This window comes from Bombina bombina, chromosome 1 (assembly GCF_027579735.1).
Source record: "Bombina bombina isolate aBomBom1 chromosome 1, aBomBom1.pri, whole genome shotgun sequence".
Taxonomy (NCBI): domain Eukaryota; kingdom Metazoa; phylum Chordata; class Amphibia; order Anura; family Bombinatoridae; genus Bombina; species Bombina bombina.
In genome coordinates this window covers 51,388,755-51,409,701 of record NC_069499.1, presented here as the reverse complement: position 1 = coordinate 51,409,701, position 20,947 = coordinate 51,388,755, and the positions used below count along the sequence as shown (strand labels likewise).

The following is a 20,947-nucleotide window of genomic DNA, read 5'->3' as shown; positions in this document are numbered from 1 at the left end:
ACAACTTCCTAACTGCTTAAAAGCCACCACTACTCTACTGAAGAGATTGATGTGAACTCAGCTAAACCCAAATCCTTGCTTGCAGGGAAAAGTACCCGAAAAAGGATTTAATTTCTTCAGACACCAAACTTCACCTCCTCCATTGACAGAGGCAAAGAGAAAGACTGGGGATTATGGGTAGGGAGGTGACACTTAACAGCTTTGCTTTGGTGCTCTTTGCCTCCTCCTGCTGGCCAGGAGTGATATTCCCACTAGTAATTGAATGACATTGTGGACTCTCCATATCTTAGGAAAGAAAGTAAGATTTTTTTTGTGAAATATTTTCTGCAGGTCATTTTAGAATGAAATTCAATTTTAAGTTAGGCAATTACACCAAAGCACCAGCTCAATTACAATGTGTTCATTAACTGGAGAATAAAGCAGTTTTTCATCATATATTGCAGCAGTCTAAAATTGCATTACAAATTAGCTGCAGAGAGAAAAAAATATTCTTTTATCTTGGTCTAATTATAAGATCAAAATGTAATAAAAAGGAGCATTGCTCAATAGGACAGCTTGCATTTAGGAGTCACAGCTTTGCAGACCGGAAAATGCTAGGGTGTTCTGTTGTGGGGCTTTCTTAAGGGCTCATAAAAGGGCCATACCTGCTTCTGCAGAAAAAAACATAATTTATGCTTACCAGATAAATTCCTTTCCTTCCTGGCAGGGAGAGTCCGTGATTTCATTCCTTACTTGTTGGGAAAATACAACACCTGGCCATCAGGAGGAGGCAAAGACACTAGAGCCAAAGGCTTAAATATCCCTCCAACTTCCCCTATCCCCAAGTCATTCTCCCGAGGGAACAAGGAAAAGTAGAAGAAACATCAGGGTATAAAGGTGCCAGAAGAATTAAGCCACCCGTTAAAAAAAAAAAAAAAAAAAATTACGGGCGGGGTCATGGAATCTGGTAAGCATAAATTATGTTTTCCTTCCATAAGGCAGGGAGAGTCAACGACTTCATTCCTTACTGTTGGGAAAACTATACACAAGCTCCGAAGGACACTGAATGAATAACAAGAGGGAACAGAAAAAAAAGAGGCGGGTCCTATTCTGAGGGCACCACAGCCTGCAAAACTTTTCTCCCGAAAGCTGCTTTAGCCGAAGCAAACACATCAAACTTGTAAAACTTAGAAAAAACATAATTTATGTAAGAACTTACCTGATAAATTCATTTCTTTCATATTAACAAGAGTCCATGAGCTAGTGACGTATGGGATATACATTCCTACCAGGAGGGGCAAAGTTTCCCAAACCTTAAAATGCCTATAAATACACCCCTCACCACACCCACAAATCAGTTTAACGAATAGCCAAGAAGTGGGGTGATAAGAAAAAAAGTGCGAAGCATATAAAATAAGGAATTGGAATAATTGTGCTTTATACAAAAAAATCATAACCACCACAAAAAAGGGTGGGCCTCATGGACTCTTGTTAATATGAAAGAAATGAATTTATCAGGTAAGTTCTTACATAAATTATGTTTTCTTTCATGTAATTAACAAGAGTCCATGAGCTAGTGACGTATGGGATAATGACTACCCAAGATGTGGATCTTTCCACACAAGAGTCACTAGAGAGGGAGGGATAAAATAAAGACAGCCAATTCCTGCTGAAAATAATCCACACCCAAAATAAAGTTTAACAAAAAACATAAGCAGAAGATTCAAACTGAAACCGCTGCCTGAAGAACTTTTCTACCAAAAACTGCTTCAGAAGAAGAAAATACATCAAAATGGTAGAATTTAGTAAAAGTATGCAAAGAGGACCAAGTTGCTGCTTTGCAGATCTGGTCAACCGAAGCTTCATTCCTAAACGCCCAGGAAGTAGAAACTGACCTAGTAGAATGAGCTGTAATTCTTTGAGGCGGAATTTTACCCGACTCAACATAGGCAAGATGAATTAAAGATTTCAACCAAGATGCCAAAGAAATGGCAGAAGCTTTCTGGCCTTTCCTAGAACCGGAAAAGATAACAAATAGACTAGAAGTCTTACGGAAAGATTTCGTAGCTTCAACATAATATTTCAAAGCTCTAACAACATCCAAAGAATGCAATGATTTCTCCTTAGAATTCTTAGGATTAGGACATAATGAAGGAACCACAATTTCTCTACTAATGTTGTTGGAATTCACAACTTTAGGTAAAAATTCAAAAGAAGTTCGCAACACCGCCTTATCCTGATGAAAAATCAGAAAAGGAGACTCACACGAAAGAGCAGATAATTCAGAAACTCTTCTAGCAGAAGAGATGGCCAAAAGGAACAAAACTTTCCAAGAAAGTAATTTAATGTCCAATGAATGCATAGGTTCAAACGGAGGAGCTTGAAGAGCTCCCAAAACCAAATTCAAACTCCATGGAGGAGAAATTGACTTAATGACAGGTTTTATACGAACCAAAGCTTGTACAAAACAATGAATATCAGGAAGAATAGCAATCTTTCTGTGAAAAAGAACAGAAAGAGCGGAGATTTGTCCTTTCAAAGAACTCGCGGACAAACCCCTATCTAAACCATCCTGAAGAAACTGTAAAATTCTCGGTATTCTAAAAGAATGCCAAGAAAAATGATGAGAAAGACACCAAGAAATATAAGTCTTCCAGACTCTATAATATATCTCTCGAGATACAGATTTACGAGCCTGTAACATAGTATTAATCACGGAGTCAGAGAAACCTCTATGACCAAGAATCAAGCGTTCAATCTCCATACCTTTAAATTTAAGGATTTCAGATCCGGATGGAAAAAAGGACCTTGAGACAGAAGGTCTGGTCTTAACGGAAGAGTCCATGGTTGGCAAGATGCCATCCGGACAAGATCCGCATACCAAAACCTGTGAGGCCATGCCGGAGCTATTAGCAGAACAAACGAGCATTCCCTCAGAATCTTGGAGATTACTCTTGGAAGAAGAACTAGAGGCGGAAAGATATAGGCAGGATGATACTTCCAAGGAAGTGATAATGCATCCACTGCCTCCGCCTGAGGATCCCGGGATCTGGACAGATACCTGGGAAGTTTCTTGTTTAGATGAGAGGCCATCAGATCTATCTCTGGGAGCCCCCACATTTGAACAATCTGAAGAAATACCTCTGGGTGAAGAGACCATTCGCCCGGATGCAACGTTTGGCGACTGAGATAATCCGCTTCCCAATTGTCTACACCTGGGATATGAACCGCAGAGATTAGACAGGAGCTGGATTCCGCCCAAACCAAAATTCGAGATACTTCTTTCATAGCCAGAGGACTGTGAGTCCCTCCTTGATGATTGATGTATGCCACAGTTGTGACATTGTCTGTCTGAAAACAAATGAACGATTCTCTCTTCAGAAGAGGCCAAAACTGAAGAGCTCTGAAAACTGCACGGAGTTCCAAGATATTGATCGGTAATCTCACCTCCTGAGATTCCCAAACTCCTTGTGCCGTCAGAGATCCCCACACAGCTCCCCAACCTGTGAGACTTGCATCTGTTGAAATTACAGTCCAGGTCGGAAGAACAAAAGAAGCCCCCTGAATTAAACGATGGTGATCTGTCCACCACGTCAGAGAGTGCCGAACAATCGGTTTTAAAGATATTAATTGATATATCTTCGTGTAATCCCTGCACCATTGGTTCAGCATACAGAGCTGAAGAGGTCGCATGTGAAAACGAGCAAAGGGGATCGCGTCCGATGCAGCAGTCATAAGACCTAGAATTTCCATGCATAAGGCTACCGAAGGGAATGATTGAGACTGAAGGTTTCGACAGGCTGTAATCAATTTTAGACGTCTCTTGTCTGTTAAAGACAAAGTCATGGACACTGAATCTATCTGGAAACCCAGAAAGGTTACCCTTGTTTGAGGAATCAAAGAACTTTTTGGTAAATTGATCCTCCAACCATGATCTTGAAGAAACAACACAAGTCGATTCGTATGAGACTCTGCTAAATGTAAAGACGGAGCAAGTACCAAGATATCGTCCAAATAAGGAAATACCACAATACCCTGTTCTCTGATTACAGACAGAAGGGCACCGAGAATCTTTGTGAAAATTCTTGGAGCTGTAGCAAGGCCAAACGGTAGAGCCACAAATTGGTAATGCTTGTCTAGAAAAGAGAATCTCAGGAACTGATAATGATCTGGATGAATCGGAATATGCAGATATGCATCCTGTAAATCTATTGTGGACATATAATTCCCTTGCTGAACAAAAGGCAATATAGTCCTTACAGTTACCATCTTGAACGTTGGTATCCTTACATAACGATTCAATAATTTTAGATCCAGAACTGGTCTGAAGGAATTCTCCTTCTTTGGTACAATGAAGAGATTTGAATAAAACCCCATCCCCTGTTCCGGAACTGGAACTGGCATAATTACTCCAGCCAACTCTAGATCTGAAACACAATTCAGAAATGCTTGAGCTTTCACTGGATTTACTGGGACATGGGAAAGAAAAAATCTCTTTGCAGGAGGTCTCATCTTGAAACCAATTCTGTACCCTTCTGAAACAATGTTCTGAATCCAAAGATTGTAAACAGAACTGATCCAAATTTCTTTGAAAAAACGTAACCTGCCCCCTACCAGCTGAACTGGAATGAGGGCCGTACCTTCATGTGAACTTAGAAGCAGGCTTTGCCTTTCTAGCAGGCTTGGATTTATTCCAGACTGGGGATGGTTTCCAAACTGAAACTGCTCCTGAGGACGAAGGATCAGGCTTTTGTTCTTTGTTGAAACGAAAGGAACGAAAACGATTGTTAGCCCTGTTTTTACCTTTAGACTTTTTATCCTGTGGTAAAAAAGTTCCTTTCCCACCAGTAACAGTTGAAATAATAGAATCCAACTGAGAACCAAATAATTTGTTTCCCTGGAAAGAAATGGAAAGTAGAGTTGATTTAGAAGCCATATCAGCATTCCAAGTCTTAAGCCATAAAGCTCTTCTGGCTAAGATAGCCAGAGACATAAATCTAACATCAACTCTAATAATATCAAAAATGGCATCACAGATGAAATTATTAGCATGCTGGAGAAGAATAATAATATCATGAGAATCACGATTTGTTACTTGTTGCGCTAGAGTTTCCAACCAAAAAGTTGAAGCTGCAGCAACATCAGCCAATGATATAGCAGGTCTAAGAAGATTACCTGAACATAGATAAGCTTTTCTTAGAAAAGATTCAATTTTTCTATCTAAAGGATCCTTAAACGAGGTACCATCTGATGTAGGAATGGTAGTACGTTTAGCAAGGGTAGAAATAGCCCCATCAACTTTAGGGATTTTGTCCCAAAATTCTAATCTGTCAGGCGGAACAGGATATAATTGCTTAAAACGTTTAGAAGGAGTAAATGAATTACCCAATCTATCCCATTCCTTAGCAATTACTGCAGAAATAGCATTAGGAACAGGAAAGACTTCTGGAATAACCGCAGGAGCTTTAAAAACCTTATCCAAACGAATAGAATTAGTATCAAGAGGACTAGAATCCTCTATTTCTAAAGCAATTAGTACTTCTTTAAGTAAAGAGCGAATAAATTCCATCTTAAATAAATATGAAGATTTATCAGCATCAATCTCTGAGACAGAATCCTCTGAACCAGAAGAGTCCAAAGAATCAGAATGATGGTGTTCATTTAAAAATTCATCTGTAGAGAGAGAAGATTTAAAAGACTTTTTACGTTTACTAGAAGGAGAAATAACAGACAAAGCCTTCTTTATGGATTCAGAAACAAAATCTCTTATGTTATCAGGAACATTCTGCACCTTAGATGTTGAGGGAACTGCAACAGGCAATGGTACATCACTAAAGGAAATATTATCTGCATTAACAAGTTTGTCATGACATTTAATACAAACAACAGCTGGAGGAATAGCTACCAAAAGTTTACAGCAGATACACTTAGCTTTGGTAGATCCAGCAGGCAGAGGTTTTCCTGTAGTATCTTCTGGCTCAGATGCAACGTGAGACATCTTGCAATATGTAAGAGAAAAAACAACATATAAAGCAAAATAGATCAAATTCCTTATAAGACAGTTTCAGGAATGGGAAAAAAATGCCAAACATCAAGCTTCTAGCAACCAGAAGCAAATGAAAAATGAGACTGAAATAATGTGGAGACAAAAGCGACGCCCATATTTTTTGGCGCCAAATAAGACGCCCACATTATTTGGCGCCTAAATGCTTTTGGCGCCAAAAATGACGCCACATCCGGAACGCCGACATTTTTGGCGCAAAATAACGTCAAAAAAAAAATGACGCAACTTCCGGCGACACGTATGACGCCGGAAACGGAAATGAATTTTTGCGCCAAAAAAGTCTGCGCCAAGAATGACGCAATAAAATGAAGCATTTTCAGCCCCCGCGAGCCTAACAGCCCACAGGGAAAAAAGTCAAATTTTTGAGGTAAGAAAAATATGATAATTAAAGCATAATCCCAAATATGAAACTGACTGTCTGGAAATAAGGAAAGTTGAACATTCTGAGTCAAGGCAAATAAATGTTTGAATACATATATTTAGAACTTTATAAATAAAGTGCCCAACCATAGCTTAGAGTGTCACAGAAAATAAGACTTACTTACCCCAGGACACTCATCTACATGTTTGTAGAAAGCCAAACCAGTACTGAAACGAGAATCAGTAGAGGAAATGGTAAATATAAGAGTATATCGTCGATCTGAAAAGGGAGGTAAGAGATGAATCTCTACGACCGATAACAGAGAACCTTATGAAATAGACCCCGTAGAAGGAGATCACTGCATTCAATAGGCAATACTCTCCTCACATCCCTCTGACATTCACTGCACGCTGAGAGGAAAACCGGGCTCCAACTTGCTGCGGAGCGCATATCAACGTAGAATCTAGCACAAACTTACTTCACCACCTCCCTTGGAGGCAAAGTTTGTAAAACTGATTTGTGGGTGTGGTGAGGGGTGTATTTATAGGCATTTTAAGGTTTGGGAAACTTTGCCCCTCCTGGTAGGAATGTATATCCCATACGTCACTAGCTCATGGACTCTTGTTAATTACATGAAAGAAAAGTGTGTAAGGAGGACCGCCTTACAAATCTGATCCATTGAGGCTTTGTTTTTAAAAGCCCAGGAGGAAGCCACTGCTGAAGTGAAATGAGCCATTATCCTCTCAGGAGGCTGTCGTCCCGCTGTCTCATAAGCTAAGCGGATGACACTCCTCAACCAGAAAGATAGGAAGACGTAGTAGCCTTCTGCCCCTTACGCTTCCCCATATAAACAACAAACAAAGAGGAAAATTGTCTGAATTTCTTAGTAGCCTGAAGATAGAACTTCAAGGCGTGAACCACATCCAGATTGTGAAGCAAGCTTTCCTTCGCTGAAGGAGAATTAGGACACAAGGAAGGAACAACAATTTCTTGATTAATGTTATGGTCCGACACCACCTTAGGGAGCCTGCTTCAAAACACTAAGAAAAAGATTTAGGCTCCAAGGTTGAGCCCCAGACCTAAACACAGGTATGATTTTAGTCAGAGCATTAACAAAGGACAGCACATCCGGAAGCTCAGCGAATCTCGTGTGCAGTAACACTGACAGGGCCGATATCTGTCCCTTCAGGGAACTAGCAGATAGACCCTTCTCCAGACCATTCTGGAGAAAAGATAAAATTCTGGCAACCTTAACCTTATGCCAGGAAAAGCCACGCTCTTCACACCAGTACAAGTAAGTCCTCCCAACTTTATGGTAGATACGACAAGTAACTGTCTTACAAGCTTGAACTAGAGTGTCGATAACACTCTCAGAAAAACCTCTCTTTGCTAAGACTAAGCGTTCAATCTCTATGCAGTCACCCTCAGAAAATCTAAAGGACCCTGTATCGGCAGATCTCTGCGACAAGGTAACCTCCACTGAGGAGATGAGGACACCCCCATCAGATCTGCAAACCACGTCCTTCGCAGCCACGATGGAGCAATCAGAATCACTGATGCTCACTCCTGCTTGACGCGAGCCCCCAACACGAGGGAGAATTGGTAACGGAGGAAAAAAAGATTTATGAGTCTGAACCTCCATGGTACTAATCTGGCATCTATTAATTCCGCCTGAGGATCCCTCGACCTGTACCTGGGTAGCTTGGTATTGAGGCGGGATGCCATGAGATCTATCTCCGGCGTCCCCCACTCGCTGCATATCTCTGCAAACACCTCGGGTGGAGAGACCATTCTCCTGGGTGAAAGGATTACCTGCTGAGGAATCTGCTTCCCAGTCGTTCACAACCGGAATGTGAATCGCTGACAGCGTACATCTGTGAGTCTCCGCCCACTCTAGTATCCGAGATACTTCTCTCATCGCCAAGAAACTTCTCATTTCCCCCTGATGGCTGATGTAGGCAACCGAGGTTATATTGTCTGATTGGAATCTGATAAACTGGGACACACCCAGAAGGGGGTAAGCCTTCAAGGCATTAAGGATTGCCCGGAGTTCCAGTATATTGATCGGAAGGGAGGACTCCTCTTGAGTCCACAGCCCTTGTGCCTTCATGGCTCCCCAAACAGCTCCCCAGCCGGAAAGACTCGAGTCCATAGTAACAAAATTCCAGGACGGTCTCAAGAAGCACGTGCCTTGGGACAGATGATCTGGACAGAGCCACCAAGAGAGCGAGTCTCGACAGGTTGTCCAGCTCGATCTGTTGAGAAAGATCTGAATGGTCGCTGTTCCTTTGTCTCGGCATGCATAGTTGTAAGGGTCTGAGATGGAATCCGGCAATAGGAATGTCAATACAGGACACCATGAGTCCAATCACCTCCATACACTGAGCCACTGAGGGTCTCAAGGAGGCCTGGAGGGCAAGACATGCAGAAGTTAGCTTGCAACGTCTCTGATCTGTGAGGAATATCCATATGGATATGGAGTCTATTATTGTCCCCAGGAAGTTCACCCTTGTATTTGGAGTAAGAGAACTCTTAGAAATTGTATGCTTTATCTGAATCATGAAAGTTTAATTTTTGACTAGACTGTCCCTTTAAGATAGGCCAACACTCAAGTTGCACATATTGTGAAACATTTTCTATAAATATAAATTATAATAATTTTTATATTATTGTATTTTATTAAAAACGACCACTGAGCAACACTGGGATATATATTAAAATTAAAGGGACATGAAACCCAAAACTTTTCTTTTATGATTCAGACAGAGAATACATTTTTAATCAACTTTCAAATTTACTTCTATTATTTATTTTGCTTCCATCTCTTGTTATCCTTTGCTGAAGGGTTTATCTAGGGAAGCTCAGGAGCAGCAAATAACCTAGGTTCTAGCTGTATATATATATATATATATATATATATATATATATATATATATATATATATATATATATATATATATATATATACATACACACACACATACACACATACATACATACATACATACATAACACACCAATTGTCATTGGCTCACCCATTTGTTCAGTTAGAAACCAGTAGTGCATCAATGATACCAAGAGAATGAAGCAAATTAGATAATAGAAGTAAATTAGAAATTCGTTTAAAATTTTATTCTCTATCTGAATCATGAAAGAAACATTTTGCGTTTTATGACCCTTTAAGGGTGTCACGTGTACTACAATGGCACACCAAAGCAAAAAGAACACTGAGCGCAATATCATTTCTATTGCAACTACCAGGTCATATGGAAGATATATAAAGGAACAAGCACATCAAAGTCTGCCACCGAAATATCCTCTGAAATGGTCTATAGTGTATATGTGGTTAATTATTTCCCTGCAGAAAAAGAGCATCTAAGCTACTTACAAAAACACAAAAGTACATTTATTTACAAATCGTAGATTGGTTTGTAAAACTGCAAATGATTATAAAACATGTTTGTTTCCAAGGAATGGCCTCTAAAGTGTCTCCTGAATTGAAATTAAACGCTGGGTGTAACACATTAAGGATATGAAACCCAATTTTTTTCTTTCATGATTAAAGGAACATTAAACCCAAATATTTTCATTCATGGTTTAGGTAGAGAGTACAATTTTAAACAGCATTCCAATTTATTTCTATTATCTAATTAGCTTCATTCTTTAGATATCCTTTGTTAAATTAATAGCAATGCACATGTGTGAGCCAATCACACAAGGCATCTATGTGCAGCCACCAATCAGCAGCTGTTGAGCCTATCTAGATATGCTTTTCAGAAAAGTATATCAAGAGAATTAAGCAAATTAGATAATAAAAGTAAATTGGAATGTTGTTTAAAATTATATTTTCTATCTAAATCATGAAAGAAAATGTTTGGGTTTAATGTCCCTTTAAGATAGAGCATGTTATTTTAAGCAACTTTCTAATTTACTCCTATTATCATTTTTTCTTCTTTCTCTTAGTAGCTTTATTTGAGAAAGCAGGAATGTAAGCTTAGGAGTCGGCCCATTTTTGGTTCAGAACCTGGGTAGTGCTTGCTAATTGGTGGCTAATTTAGAAAGTTGCTTAAAACTGCATGCTCTATCAGAATTATAAAATAAAAAAAATGGGTTTCATATCCCTTTAATTTATATCAGTTTGCAGCCAAGATGGGGCTCACGTGTTTAGTACTGCATTTCCTATTTGCCTATTTCGGCACTTGGAATAATCTGTGGACTTACTTCCTGCAGCTGGACAGACACCTGGCTCAGATGATCTTGCCTCCGTTCTACCTGCTGTCTTTCATTGCGCATTTCCTTTTCTAACTCCTGAAGCCGTCTCTCCACTCGATCGGAAACCTGCAGACAACACCAGAAGAAAGTTTCCAAAGGACAATTAGTTTTTAAGTCTTTAGATACAAGTGTCTAGGAAAAGAGAGGGGAATAAAATATATATTGATTACACACTGGTGAAAATCTTCCAGCAAAATACAGCATTTAATATGATTAATAGCCTAAGGTAGGTAAATGTCAAAAGAAGAAAGTAAAAATCCAAAAAAATCAATGACCAAGTAAAAATATAAAAAAATAAGTACAAAAATAAAAATTGTTTCGGAATATATCACGCCTACAAAGTACTTTATTTATTACTTGCTACAAACGTAATCATATCGCTATTGCACTAATTATAAAAAATATACCTCAAACAACAGCATTTAGATTTTGATCCTGTTCACAAATAGTCAAAGAAAATAAAAATCCTTTTGTAAGAAAATAACAAAAGCGATGTACAGCTGATACCTTTAATAGCTAATAGTGGATACAATTGCCAGCTTTCAGGACACTGTAGTCCCTTTGTTAGGTATTGCCCTTTTTCTGCAAAAATAGTCACTAAGTTTTAGTGCGAGACTATCAGTTGTGTGCAGTGTGAATGATTTGGTCTAATTGATAATTCAGACCACTATAATATTTACAGATAAAAAGATTAACAAAGACATAGATAGAGCTGATTTATGTCATTAAAAAAAAAAAGGAAGATCAATTAATTTGTCAAAAAGAATATTAAAAGATAAAAAAAATATATTATTTTTTTGCACTTAATGTTCTGCTATGTTTTCAGGATTGCTTTTCCTTTTAACTGTCTCATGCCTATTCCACAAGCAGGCTCACATGCTCATACCTTACCCTTCTCCACATGCAGTTTATATAGGCCCCTCTCTCCTTTCTTCTCCATACCTTAGCTCTCATGAACTACTTTCTATTTTAAAATCTATATCAATAAACTGGACAACCTCACAGAAATACCCCCACTGCTATAAATCTCATTCTCACCTAATCTTACTTTCCATCTTGCTGCTATTAGCATCAGGCGGCATCTCTCCAAATCCTGGGCCCACCCTCATTCCAACCATTACTCAATCACGCACTTTAATAAAAGCAATACACATAGGGTCCTATTTAACAAATGTCTGTCCGACATGATCCAATCAGCGGATCATGTCCGACAGACATCGCTGAATGCGGACAGCAATACGCTCTCCGCATTCAGCATTGCACCAGCAGTTCTTGTGAACTGCTAGTGCAATGCCGACCCCTGCAGATTCGCAGCCAATCAGCCGCTAGCAGGGGGTGTCAATCAACCCGATCGTATTCGATCAGGTTGATTTACGCCGATCTCTGTCCGCTTCCTCAGAGCAGGCGGACAGGTTATGGAGCAGCGGTCTTTAGACTGCTGCTTCATAACTTGTGTTTCTGGCGAGTCTTCAAGCTCCATTCAGAGCTTGATAAATATGCCCCATAACCTAATTTCCATCCAATGCATCCCATACGCACACACTACTTTCACTTGTGCACTATGGAACTCTCGTTCTGTCTGCAACAAACTTATTATATCAAATGCTTTCACCCTTTTAGCAATTACTGAAACCTGGCTATCTTCTTCTGACACCGTTTCCATTGCTGCTCTCACACATGGTGATCTCCACTTTAGCTATACCCCGAGGCCAGGTGAGAAACATGGCGGCGTTGTTGGGATCCTACTCTCCCCCTCCTGCACTTATCAGTACCTACCTCCAATCCCATCTCTCTGTATTCGCCTGTTCTCCCCTCTCTCCCTCAGAGTGGCAGTCATTTATCGCCCTCCTGGACTGACCTCCCAATTCCTTAACAACCTTAACAACTTTGCCGCCTGGCTTTCTTACTTTCTCTCTACAAATAACTTAAATTATGCTTACCTGATAATTTTCTTTTCTTTAGATGGAAAGAGTCCACAGCTGCATTCATTACTTTTGGGAATTAAGAACTTGGCCACCAGGAGGAGGCAGACACCCCAGCCAAAGGCTTAAATACGCCTCCCACTCCCCTCATTCCCCAGTCATTCTGCCGAGGAACAAGGAAGAGTAGAAGAAATATCAGGGTGAAAAGGTGCCAGAAGAACAAAAATAACCGACGCCCCACAGAAAAAATACGGGCGAGAAGCTGTGGACTCTTTCCATCTGAAGAAAAACATTTTTATCAGGTAAGCATAATTTAAGTTTTTCTTCATAAATGGAAAGAGTCCACAGCTGCATTCATTACTTTTGGGGGAAAAATACCCACGCTATAGAGGACACTGAATGTAAAAACCGGAGAGTACACAAGGCGGCCTATTCTGAGGGCACTAGGCCTAAAAAAAACCCTACCCAACAAAATCCTGCTTCGTCCGAAGCCGAGAACAACTTTGGGGGAAAAAAAGAAAAAGCCCAAGGACACTGACCCGCAGACAGTCCACAGCCTTGCTAGAGACCACAGGAACTAGACACGACTGAGTCAACAGCCTCCAAGAGACACCGTCCCCAGCAGTTGGTCTCCAAACAACACACCCCTTACTAAAGAAAGGGAACAAACTACAATATTCTTCCACAAAGAAGAAAAGGCACTAAGAAAGTATGATTGTACTTGTAAAGCACGGCTAATCCCCCTTAAGGGACACATGGCGCTGCTCATTTAATCAACCTCGAAAGGAGGATCCTCGCCGGGGATCGAACTTGCAACCCTCAGTTTGCTACAGTGCAGAGTAGCCACAGTGCATTAGTAATTAGTATGCTAAGCTAGCTTTCAGCTAGCATAAGGAACTCCAGAAAAAAACAAAAACTAAAAAGGGCACAACGAGTCGTAAATAAAAAACACAGAATAAAAACCAGAGAAACCAGGTCAGGCTAACAGAGACCCAACCAGTCTCATAGAAACAAGGGGAGGCAAAGCCCAGACCCCAGAAATACAGAAACCACGGGATAAGGCCGGGAGTCTGTAATAGAGAAAGGATCTTCCCCTAACACAGTGCAACCGCACTCTAGAAAGCAACTGAAGACGAAGGTCCCCAAGTCGCAAAAAGGTATCTCAGAATAGGTCTGATGAACAACACCTGAAGCAAAAACACTGCACGCTGCAGTCATCTAAAAATTACTCTGAAACTTAAATACTTGCATGGCATGTAGAAAGCAGCTGAAGATAGGATCCTTCAGATTGCTAACCAGCGGATAACGTTGCAGGCTATCTAAGAGCCGCCAGTCCTTCCCACAAATCTTGAATGTGGAGAAAGGAGAAACCTCAAAAAGGATTACTGTACCTCGAATGCTCCGAGGACGAAATAGCAGAGCAACAGATCTCAGATCCTGCTCCAACACCAGACCAGCCCAAGCGACAGACATGTCTGATAGACAGGGGGACAGAAAGACCCCCAACCACAAGCCCCCAGGGAATGGAAAGAAAAAGGAGGGACTCACCCACCCCAACAGAGCTCGGGTGCCAACCCAATCCACTCCTCCAAAATAAGGCACCCCCTAGGACCTGGAACAGAGAAAAGTGCAATCGATCCGTAGGAAGACCTGTCACAACTCTCTTAGACCGTCTCTACGTAGAGAGATCAATTTCCAACAGGTGGAACAGAGCCCACAGAGCAGCAGATGCTGCCCCTTACAGAAATAAGCCCCTTACAGAAATAAGCCACCTGATCCAACCTCCTACACACAGGGCAGGACAAAGACCCTCCAGAGAGAGGAAACTCCAACTCATAAGGAAGATAAACTATCCCCTCCAAAGAGAAGGGCACAGATAAGAACAGCGTACTTGTCCACAAGACATGAAACCATAGTATGATCAAAACACGGACCGAATGAAAATCATCCAGACACCACTGTTGACCCAACAGAGAAAAAAAACTCCCCATAGAGGAGCACACTCCGTCCGAAGGACAAGTCAGGCCCGAAGGGAAGAGAACACCCTAAGCCGGAGGTCAACACCCCCCAGCAAGGTACTAGGCTGCAACAAAGTCACGCAATTTCTCTAGAGCCCAAAGACCCGAAGGGCAACACTAAGGGAAATGAAAACGAGAACTGAGTCACCCATAAGAGAGTAGAAAGAAAGGCTAGTCTAAATAATCCTTTCAGATTAACAATCCAGAGGACCACACCCAAGAGAGAAGAATGCAAAGCATCCCAAACCCAGGCAGAAAAACATCCTCTAAGCAAAAAGCTTGGAAAAAGACACCTCCTATCGCCCCTGATATGAGACTACTAACTCACAAAGGAAGACAGAGCCTCACGCCTTCACTTCCTAATTAAGCGGCCAAAGCCGCCAGAAAAACTGGACAAAGTCCAGAAAGTCTCAACCCAAAGGAAGAGAACCACTAAAAAGGAACAAGTCCTAAAAGGACACTTCCAAAGAGACCATGAGAGGCAAAACCGTAAGAACAGTGGTATGAAGGACCTAAATTCTCCAAGCCTCCAACCCACGATGGGAAGGAACACTCTAGTTCCCGAAAAGTTCGGAAACGACTGAGCATGTCGCAGCAGATCTCAACGGAATCCCGGCCCACTAGATTGAAAGGCAAATGAGGACTGAACCAATCCCCCATGCCCCTAATCAACCATGGACCCTCAAGTCCTCTCAGGATGCTAGTTGAAGCTTGTAAAATAAAACAAGACAACCACACAAATCATATAGTGATCACTAGGCGCCCTCACCGGACCAACCAAACATAAAAAGACAGAAGGATTTGTACCCAGTCAGGACCAGCCTGAAACCAAGGGCCCCAGCACTGTCAAGGCCACATATAGTCTCCCCCAATGATGGAGGGATAAAGAACAGTCAGACAAACTTTTGTAAACAGTACGACCACAAAATCACGAGTATCAATTCCACAGAGGAAAGTTCCCGAAGGAAACATCACACTACAACATGAGCTTTAGACCAAATTTAAAATCATCCTCACTGGATGAAAATAAAAGATATGGCAACCCGTAGGTTATTGCCCAGGAAGAACGGACAGACCATCAGAACCAGCCCAACAGGGGTCCAAGATTACCAAGCTCAGAACTGGAGAAGGATACACAAATAGCAAACTAGCCGATTACGAGATTTGCGTTATGAGTGAAAAAGCATTGTTATGCTTCTTAACGCTGCTTTTTCCCCTAACGCTGCTATTACAAGTCTTGTAGGTATAGGTGTACCGCACACCTTTTTGGCCGTCACGCAACGTCAGTACCGCACTTTTACGAGTTTGCCTGGGAGGCCAAAAAGTGAGCACTACACCCTATACTGACAGGATCCGTACCGCCATCTAAAGTGAGTAGTTATGAGTTTTATGCTACAAAGCTGTACCATAAAACACATAACTAAAGTGTTAAAAAGTACACTAACACCCATAAACTACCTATTAACCCCTAAACTGAGGCCCTCCTGCATCGCAAACACTATAATAAATTTATTAACCCCTATTCCGCCGCTCCCCAACATCGTCACCACTATTATAAACCTATTAACCCCTAAACCGCCAACCTCCCGCATCGCAAACACTATTTAAAGATTAACCCCTAATCTGACATCCGCCCACACCGCCGCTATAATAAACCTATGAACCACTAAACCTCAAGCCCCCCACAACGAAATATACTTAAATAAATTATTAACCCCTAAACCTCTGGCCTCCCACATCACTAACTCTACATAATTATATTAACCCCAAAACCTAACCCAAACGTAACCCTAAGCCTAAGTCAAACCCTAACCCTAAAACCCCCTAACTTAAATATAATAAAAATAAATCTAAATAAACCTTACAATTATTACCTAAATAATTCCTATTTAAAACTAAATACATACTTACCTTTAAAATAAAACCTAAGCTAGCTACAATATAACTAATAGTTACATTGTATCTATCTTAGGTTTTATTTTTATTTCACAGGTAAGTTTGTATTTATTTTAACTAGATAGACTAGTAAGTTAATAGTTATCAACTATTTACTAACTACCTAGTTAAAATAAATACAAAGTTACCTGTGAAATAAAACCTAACCTGCCTTACACTAAAAACTAACATTACAATAAAATAAATTCAATTATAAAAATACAATTTTCTAAACTACAAAAAAAAATTAAACAGTAAATTACAAAAAATAAAAAATGAAATTATCAAAAATAAAAACGAATTACTCCTAATCTAATAGCCCTATCAAAATAAAAAAGCCCCTCCAAAATAAAAAACAACCTAGCCTACACTAAACTGCCAATGGCCCCAAAAAAGGGTCTTTTTTGGGGCATTGCCCAAAAAGAAATCAGCTCTTTTACCTGTAAAAAAAAAAATACAAACACCCCCAACAGTAAAACCCACCAGCCAACCAATCAAACCCCCCAAATAAAAACCTATATAAATAAACTTAAGCTAACCATTGCCCTGAAAAGGGCATTTGGATGGGCGCTCTATTTTCCGGTCTTGAAGACCGGTTTGACAGGAGGAATCTGCCCTTGGGCGAATGGGACCTGAATCCTATCCTGCAACCATGTGCGACAACCTCCAGAACCCAAGGGTCCTGAAGTCCTGCAACCAGGCTTCGGAGAACAGAGACAATCTGCCCCTACTTGGTCTGGGGACCGGTCGTGGGCTGCCCCTTCATGCCGATTTTGTCTCAACGGGCTTCTTGTTCTTCTTAGACTTGTTCCAAGACTGAGCAGGCTTCCAAGTTCCCTTGGACTGATCCGCTTTCGCTGCAGGCTGCTTGGGCTTTTCCGCACGAAAGGGACGAAAAGTAGATCCTTTAGGCTTAGCCTTCGTATCCTGCGGTAGGAAAGCTCCATTGCCTCCCGTAACCGTGGATATGATCGAATCCATTCCTGGACCGAACAGAATCTTTCCTTGAAAAGGCAGGGACAACAGCCTTGACTTAGCAGTCATGTCCTCAGAGCAAGATTTTAGCCACAGAGCCCTGCAAGCTAAAACGGAGAATCCTGAAACCTTTGTGTTCAATCAAATAATTTGCATATTGGCATCACAAATGAAAGAATTGGCGACCTTCAACGCCTTAATCTTATCCTGTATCTCGTCGATGGAAGTCTCCCTCTCAACAATATCACACAGGAATTCACACCAATATGTCGCAGCTCTGGCAACCGTGGCTACAAACCCCGTATGATGAAACATTTTCCTTAACATGTTTTCCAACCTTTTATCCATGGGCTCTTACAAACTATCCTCGAGAGGATATGGCACCATCCACCTTAGGGACAGTCCCCCACAGCTCGAGCTGAGAGTCCGGAATGGGGAATAGTTTCTTAAAGGAAGAAGGGGAAAAGGAAGAACCTAATCACTCCAATTCATTCTTAATAATAATAGCCATCTTAACAGGAACCGGGAAGGTCTGAGGCACCACCCTGTCCTCATATCTTATGAAGCTTAGAAATCGAAGGTTGCTCCGGAAGCTTCGGTTCCGGGACCTCCAGAGTAGCAAGCACTTGCTTCAGCAAAAAGTGCAAATTCTCCATCCTAAACCTAAAGTCAGGCTCCTCCGCAGCCGGAGAATGAGATGACACGGGCTCCGACCCAGAAGGAGCCTCCTCCGAAGAGTTAGAAAGGGCCTCGTTCTAGTATAACACCTCTGATATTCCCTGGGCCAGGCCGCCATGATACGCCCTACGCTTGCGCTTAGCAGAACATGGTAAGGCATGGACCACTTTCGATACCACCAATTGTAGTTGATCCTCAAAATCTGACGGCCAACGAATCTCTCCTGTAGGAGTAATGGTTGGACCCTGGGGCGCTGCATGTGCACTCTGAGAGGAAAGCAGGGAACGCACCTCACAAGACGGGGAGCCCTCAGAGGTGGACGCTCAGTAGTACTAGACATCCCCTTAGTTTTAGATGTCGCAACTTTATCAAGGCATGTGGAACATAGTTAAGCCGGCTTAGCTACAAGAACCCCCTCACAATAAGCACAGGAATGAGACTTTGTTAAAGAGGAAGTACCCTCTAACGCGTCACTGTGCTCCATTGCTTGCGCTTTTATTATGAACTAGACTAGCTTAAAAAACAATCACCTTTATACCTCCAATGGCCGGGGCACTCACCACCTCCTATGACCCGGACAATAGAAACCCGCTTCGTCTCCTATGCTGCTGATCAACAGAGGAAGTGAAAACTCACACCCGGTCACCTGGGATGCCTCGCAGGACTGCCCCTGCACGAAGGAGAAAACGCGCCAAAATTGGCCGCGCAAATACTCCCGGAAGTCAACCTGAAGTTCCACCATTGCCAGAGCCACATCTCGCACATAACGTAGCAATAACACAAACAATTTTATGTATAACACTCCCTGTTCAATAATCACCTCACTAGGAATATTAATCCTTGATTCCATAAGATAAAAGGCGCCACACTGTTATCATTACAGTATGTATAAAAAAATTAAACGATCTTACCAGAATCAACGCCGTGGAACAGGAACACGGCCCTTCAAGTGTGACAGGTAGAAGCATTGCTCCTGACATGGACTTGAGTGCAGAAAGCAGGCAGCGAAACTCGTCAACGCTGATTGCTTGTGGAGCTGTTAATATGAGTCGGGATGGCTGCGCAGAAAGACTCTCCCTGCATCTCCGGACTCTGTTCAATGTCACCCTCGGTTCTGAGCATAATCTCTTAATGAAGCATACTTTAGACGGTGGGTTTTGAAAGTATTAACTTGAATTTTTAACATTTACTGTCCCTTTAAATGCATAAAGCATACATAATTAGCATGTTCCTGTTAGAGCATATATAAATTATCAAAATAGGTATATCGCTAAAGCTTTCTACAGTGGTGGCATGTATAAAGATCTTTAAAAACACCTTGCACACCTATATCTCTATAACCCAGTGGTTGCCTATATACATGAATGTAACATTTCATATGACATATTTTATATAAACTTGGTATTTATGATTAGCCAAAGGGCAGCTAAGGTGTCTATCACTTCATCCTGAGAATCCCTCAAACTCGAGCCGTATCTTCAAAGTTTGTGATTCAGATGGGGCACCAAAAGATCTAAGTCTGGACGCCCCCAACTCCTTATCAGCTGATTGAAGATCTCCTGATTGAGAGACCATTTCCCTGAGTGTAATGTCTGACGGCTCAGATAAGCTGCTTTCCAGTTGTCCACTCCTGGGATGTGAATGGCTGAAATTGTGCACTGATGCACGTCTGTCCAACTCAAAATGTGGGATACCGAATGCATTGCTAAAGAACTGCAGGTACCCCCTTTGTGGTATATGTAAGCAACTGTCTTTATATTGTCTGACTGAAAGCGGATGAAAGGAACAGAGCATAGTAGAAGCCACGGCTGAGAACCCTGAAGACCACTCTGAGCTCCAGGACATGAGGTGACCAAATAGCCTGTACCCTCTGCAGTGCCCAAACCGTTCCCCACCCTGACAAGGTGGCATCCATAGTGACGTTGGACGATTGAGTCCCATACCCCAAGACACCAAGGCTAAGAACTACTGGGAGGGAAAGGGAAGCAGGATAGATACTTAAAGGGACATGAAACCCAAACATTGTCTTTCATGATTCAGATAGAGAATACAATTTTAAATAACTTTCTAATTTACTTCTATAATATAATATGTTTCATTCTCTGGGTATCATGTGTTGAAGGAGCAGCAATGCACTACTTGGTTCTAACTGAACACATGGGTGAGCCAATGACAATTGGTAGATATAAAGAAGTAATTTTCCAGCCTCCAGTAAGATTTAAAAGACCTTTATTATTCTCTTGCAGGGTCCATCATATAAACAACGTTTCAAACCTTAACTCGGTTCTTAATCATGATTAAGAACCGAGTTAAGGTTTGAAACGTTGTTTATATGATGGACCCTGCAAGAGAATAATAAAGGTCTTTTAAATCTTACTAGAGGCTGGAAAATTACTTCTTTGAATTTTACATTGGGGTTTGGCTAACCCATTCCTGTGCCCCAGACAGAAAAAAGGTGCCGTCTTTCACTACTATTCTTTCACTAATTGGTAGATATATGCAGCCACCAATCAGCAGCTAGAACCTAGGTTCTTCGCTGCTGCTGAGCATACCTTAGACAAACTTTCAGCAAAGGATAACAAAAGAAGGAAGCAAATTAAATAATAGAAGTAAAAGATGCAAAAAAAATTGTATTCTCTATGTGAATCATAAAAGAAACTTTTTGGGTTTCATGTCCCTTTAAAGCTCTGGTGTAGGGTGTCTTTGCCTCAAAGGTGATGTAATCCCAAGAGTAAGGTCTCCT

At 41.3% G+C, this 20,947-nt stretch overlaps 1 protein-coding gene across 1 annotated transcript in view; it reads right to left on the bottom strand.

Annotated features, from left to right (window-relative positions):
* The window catches only part of CEP128 (centrosomal protein 128), a 667,652-nt gene that overhangs the window by 536,210 nt on the left and 110,495 nt on the right, over positions 1-20,947 (bottom strand). Inside the window, exon 9 of the mRNA XM_053697350.1 lies at positions 10,626-10,742. Within this exon, the coding sequence (XP_053553325.1) occupies positions 10,626-10,742 (117 nt within the window). The remainder of the gene's footprint in view (positions 1-10,625; positions 10,743-20,947) is intronic.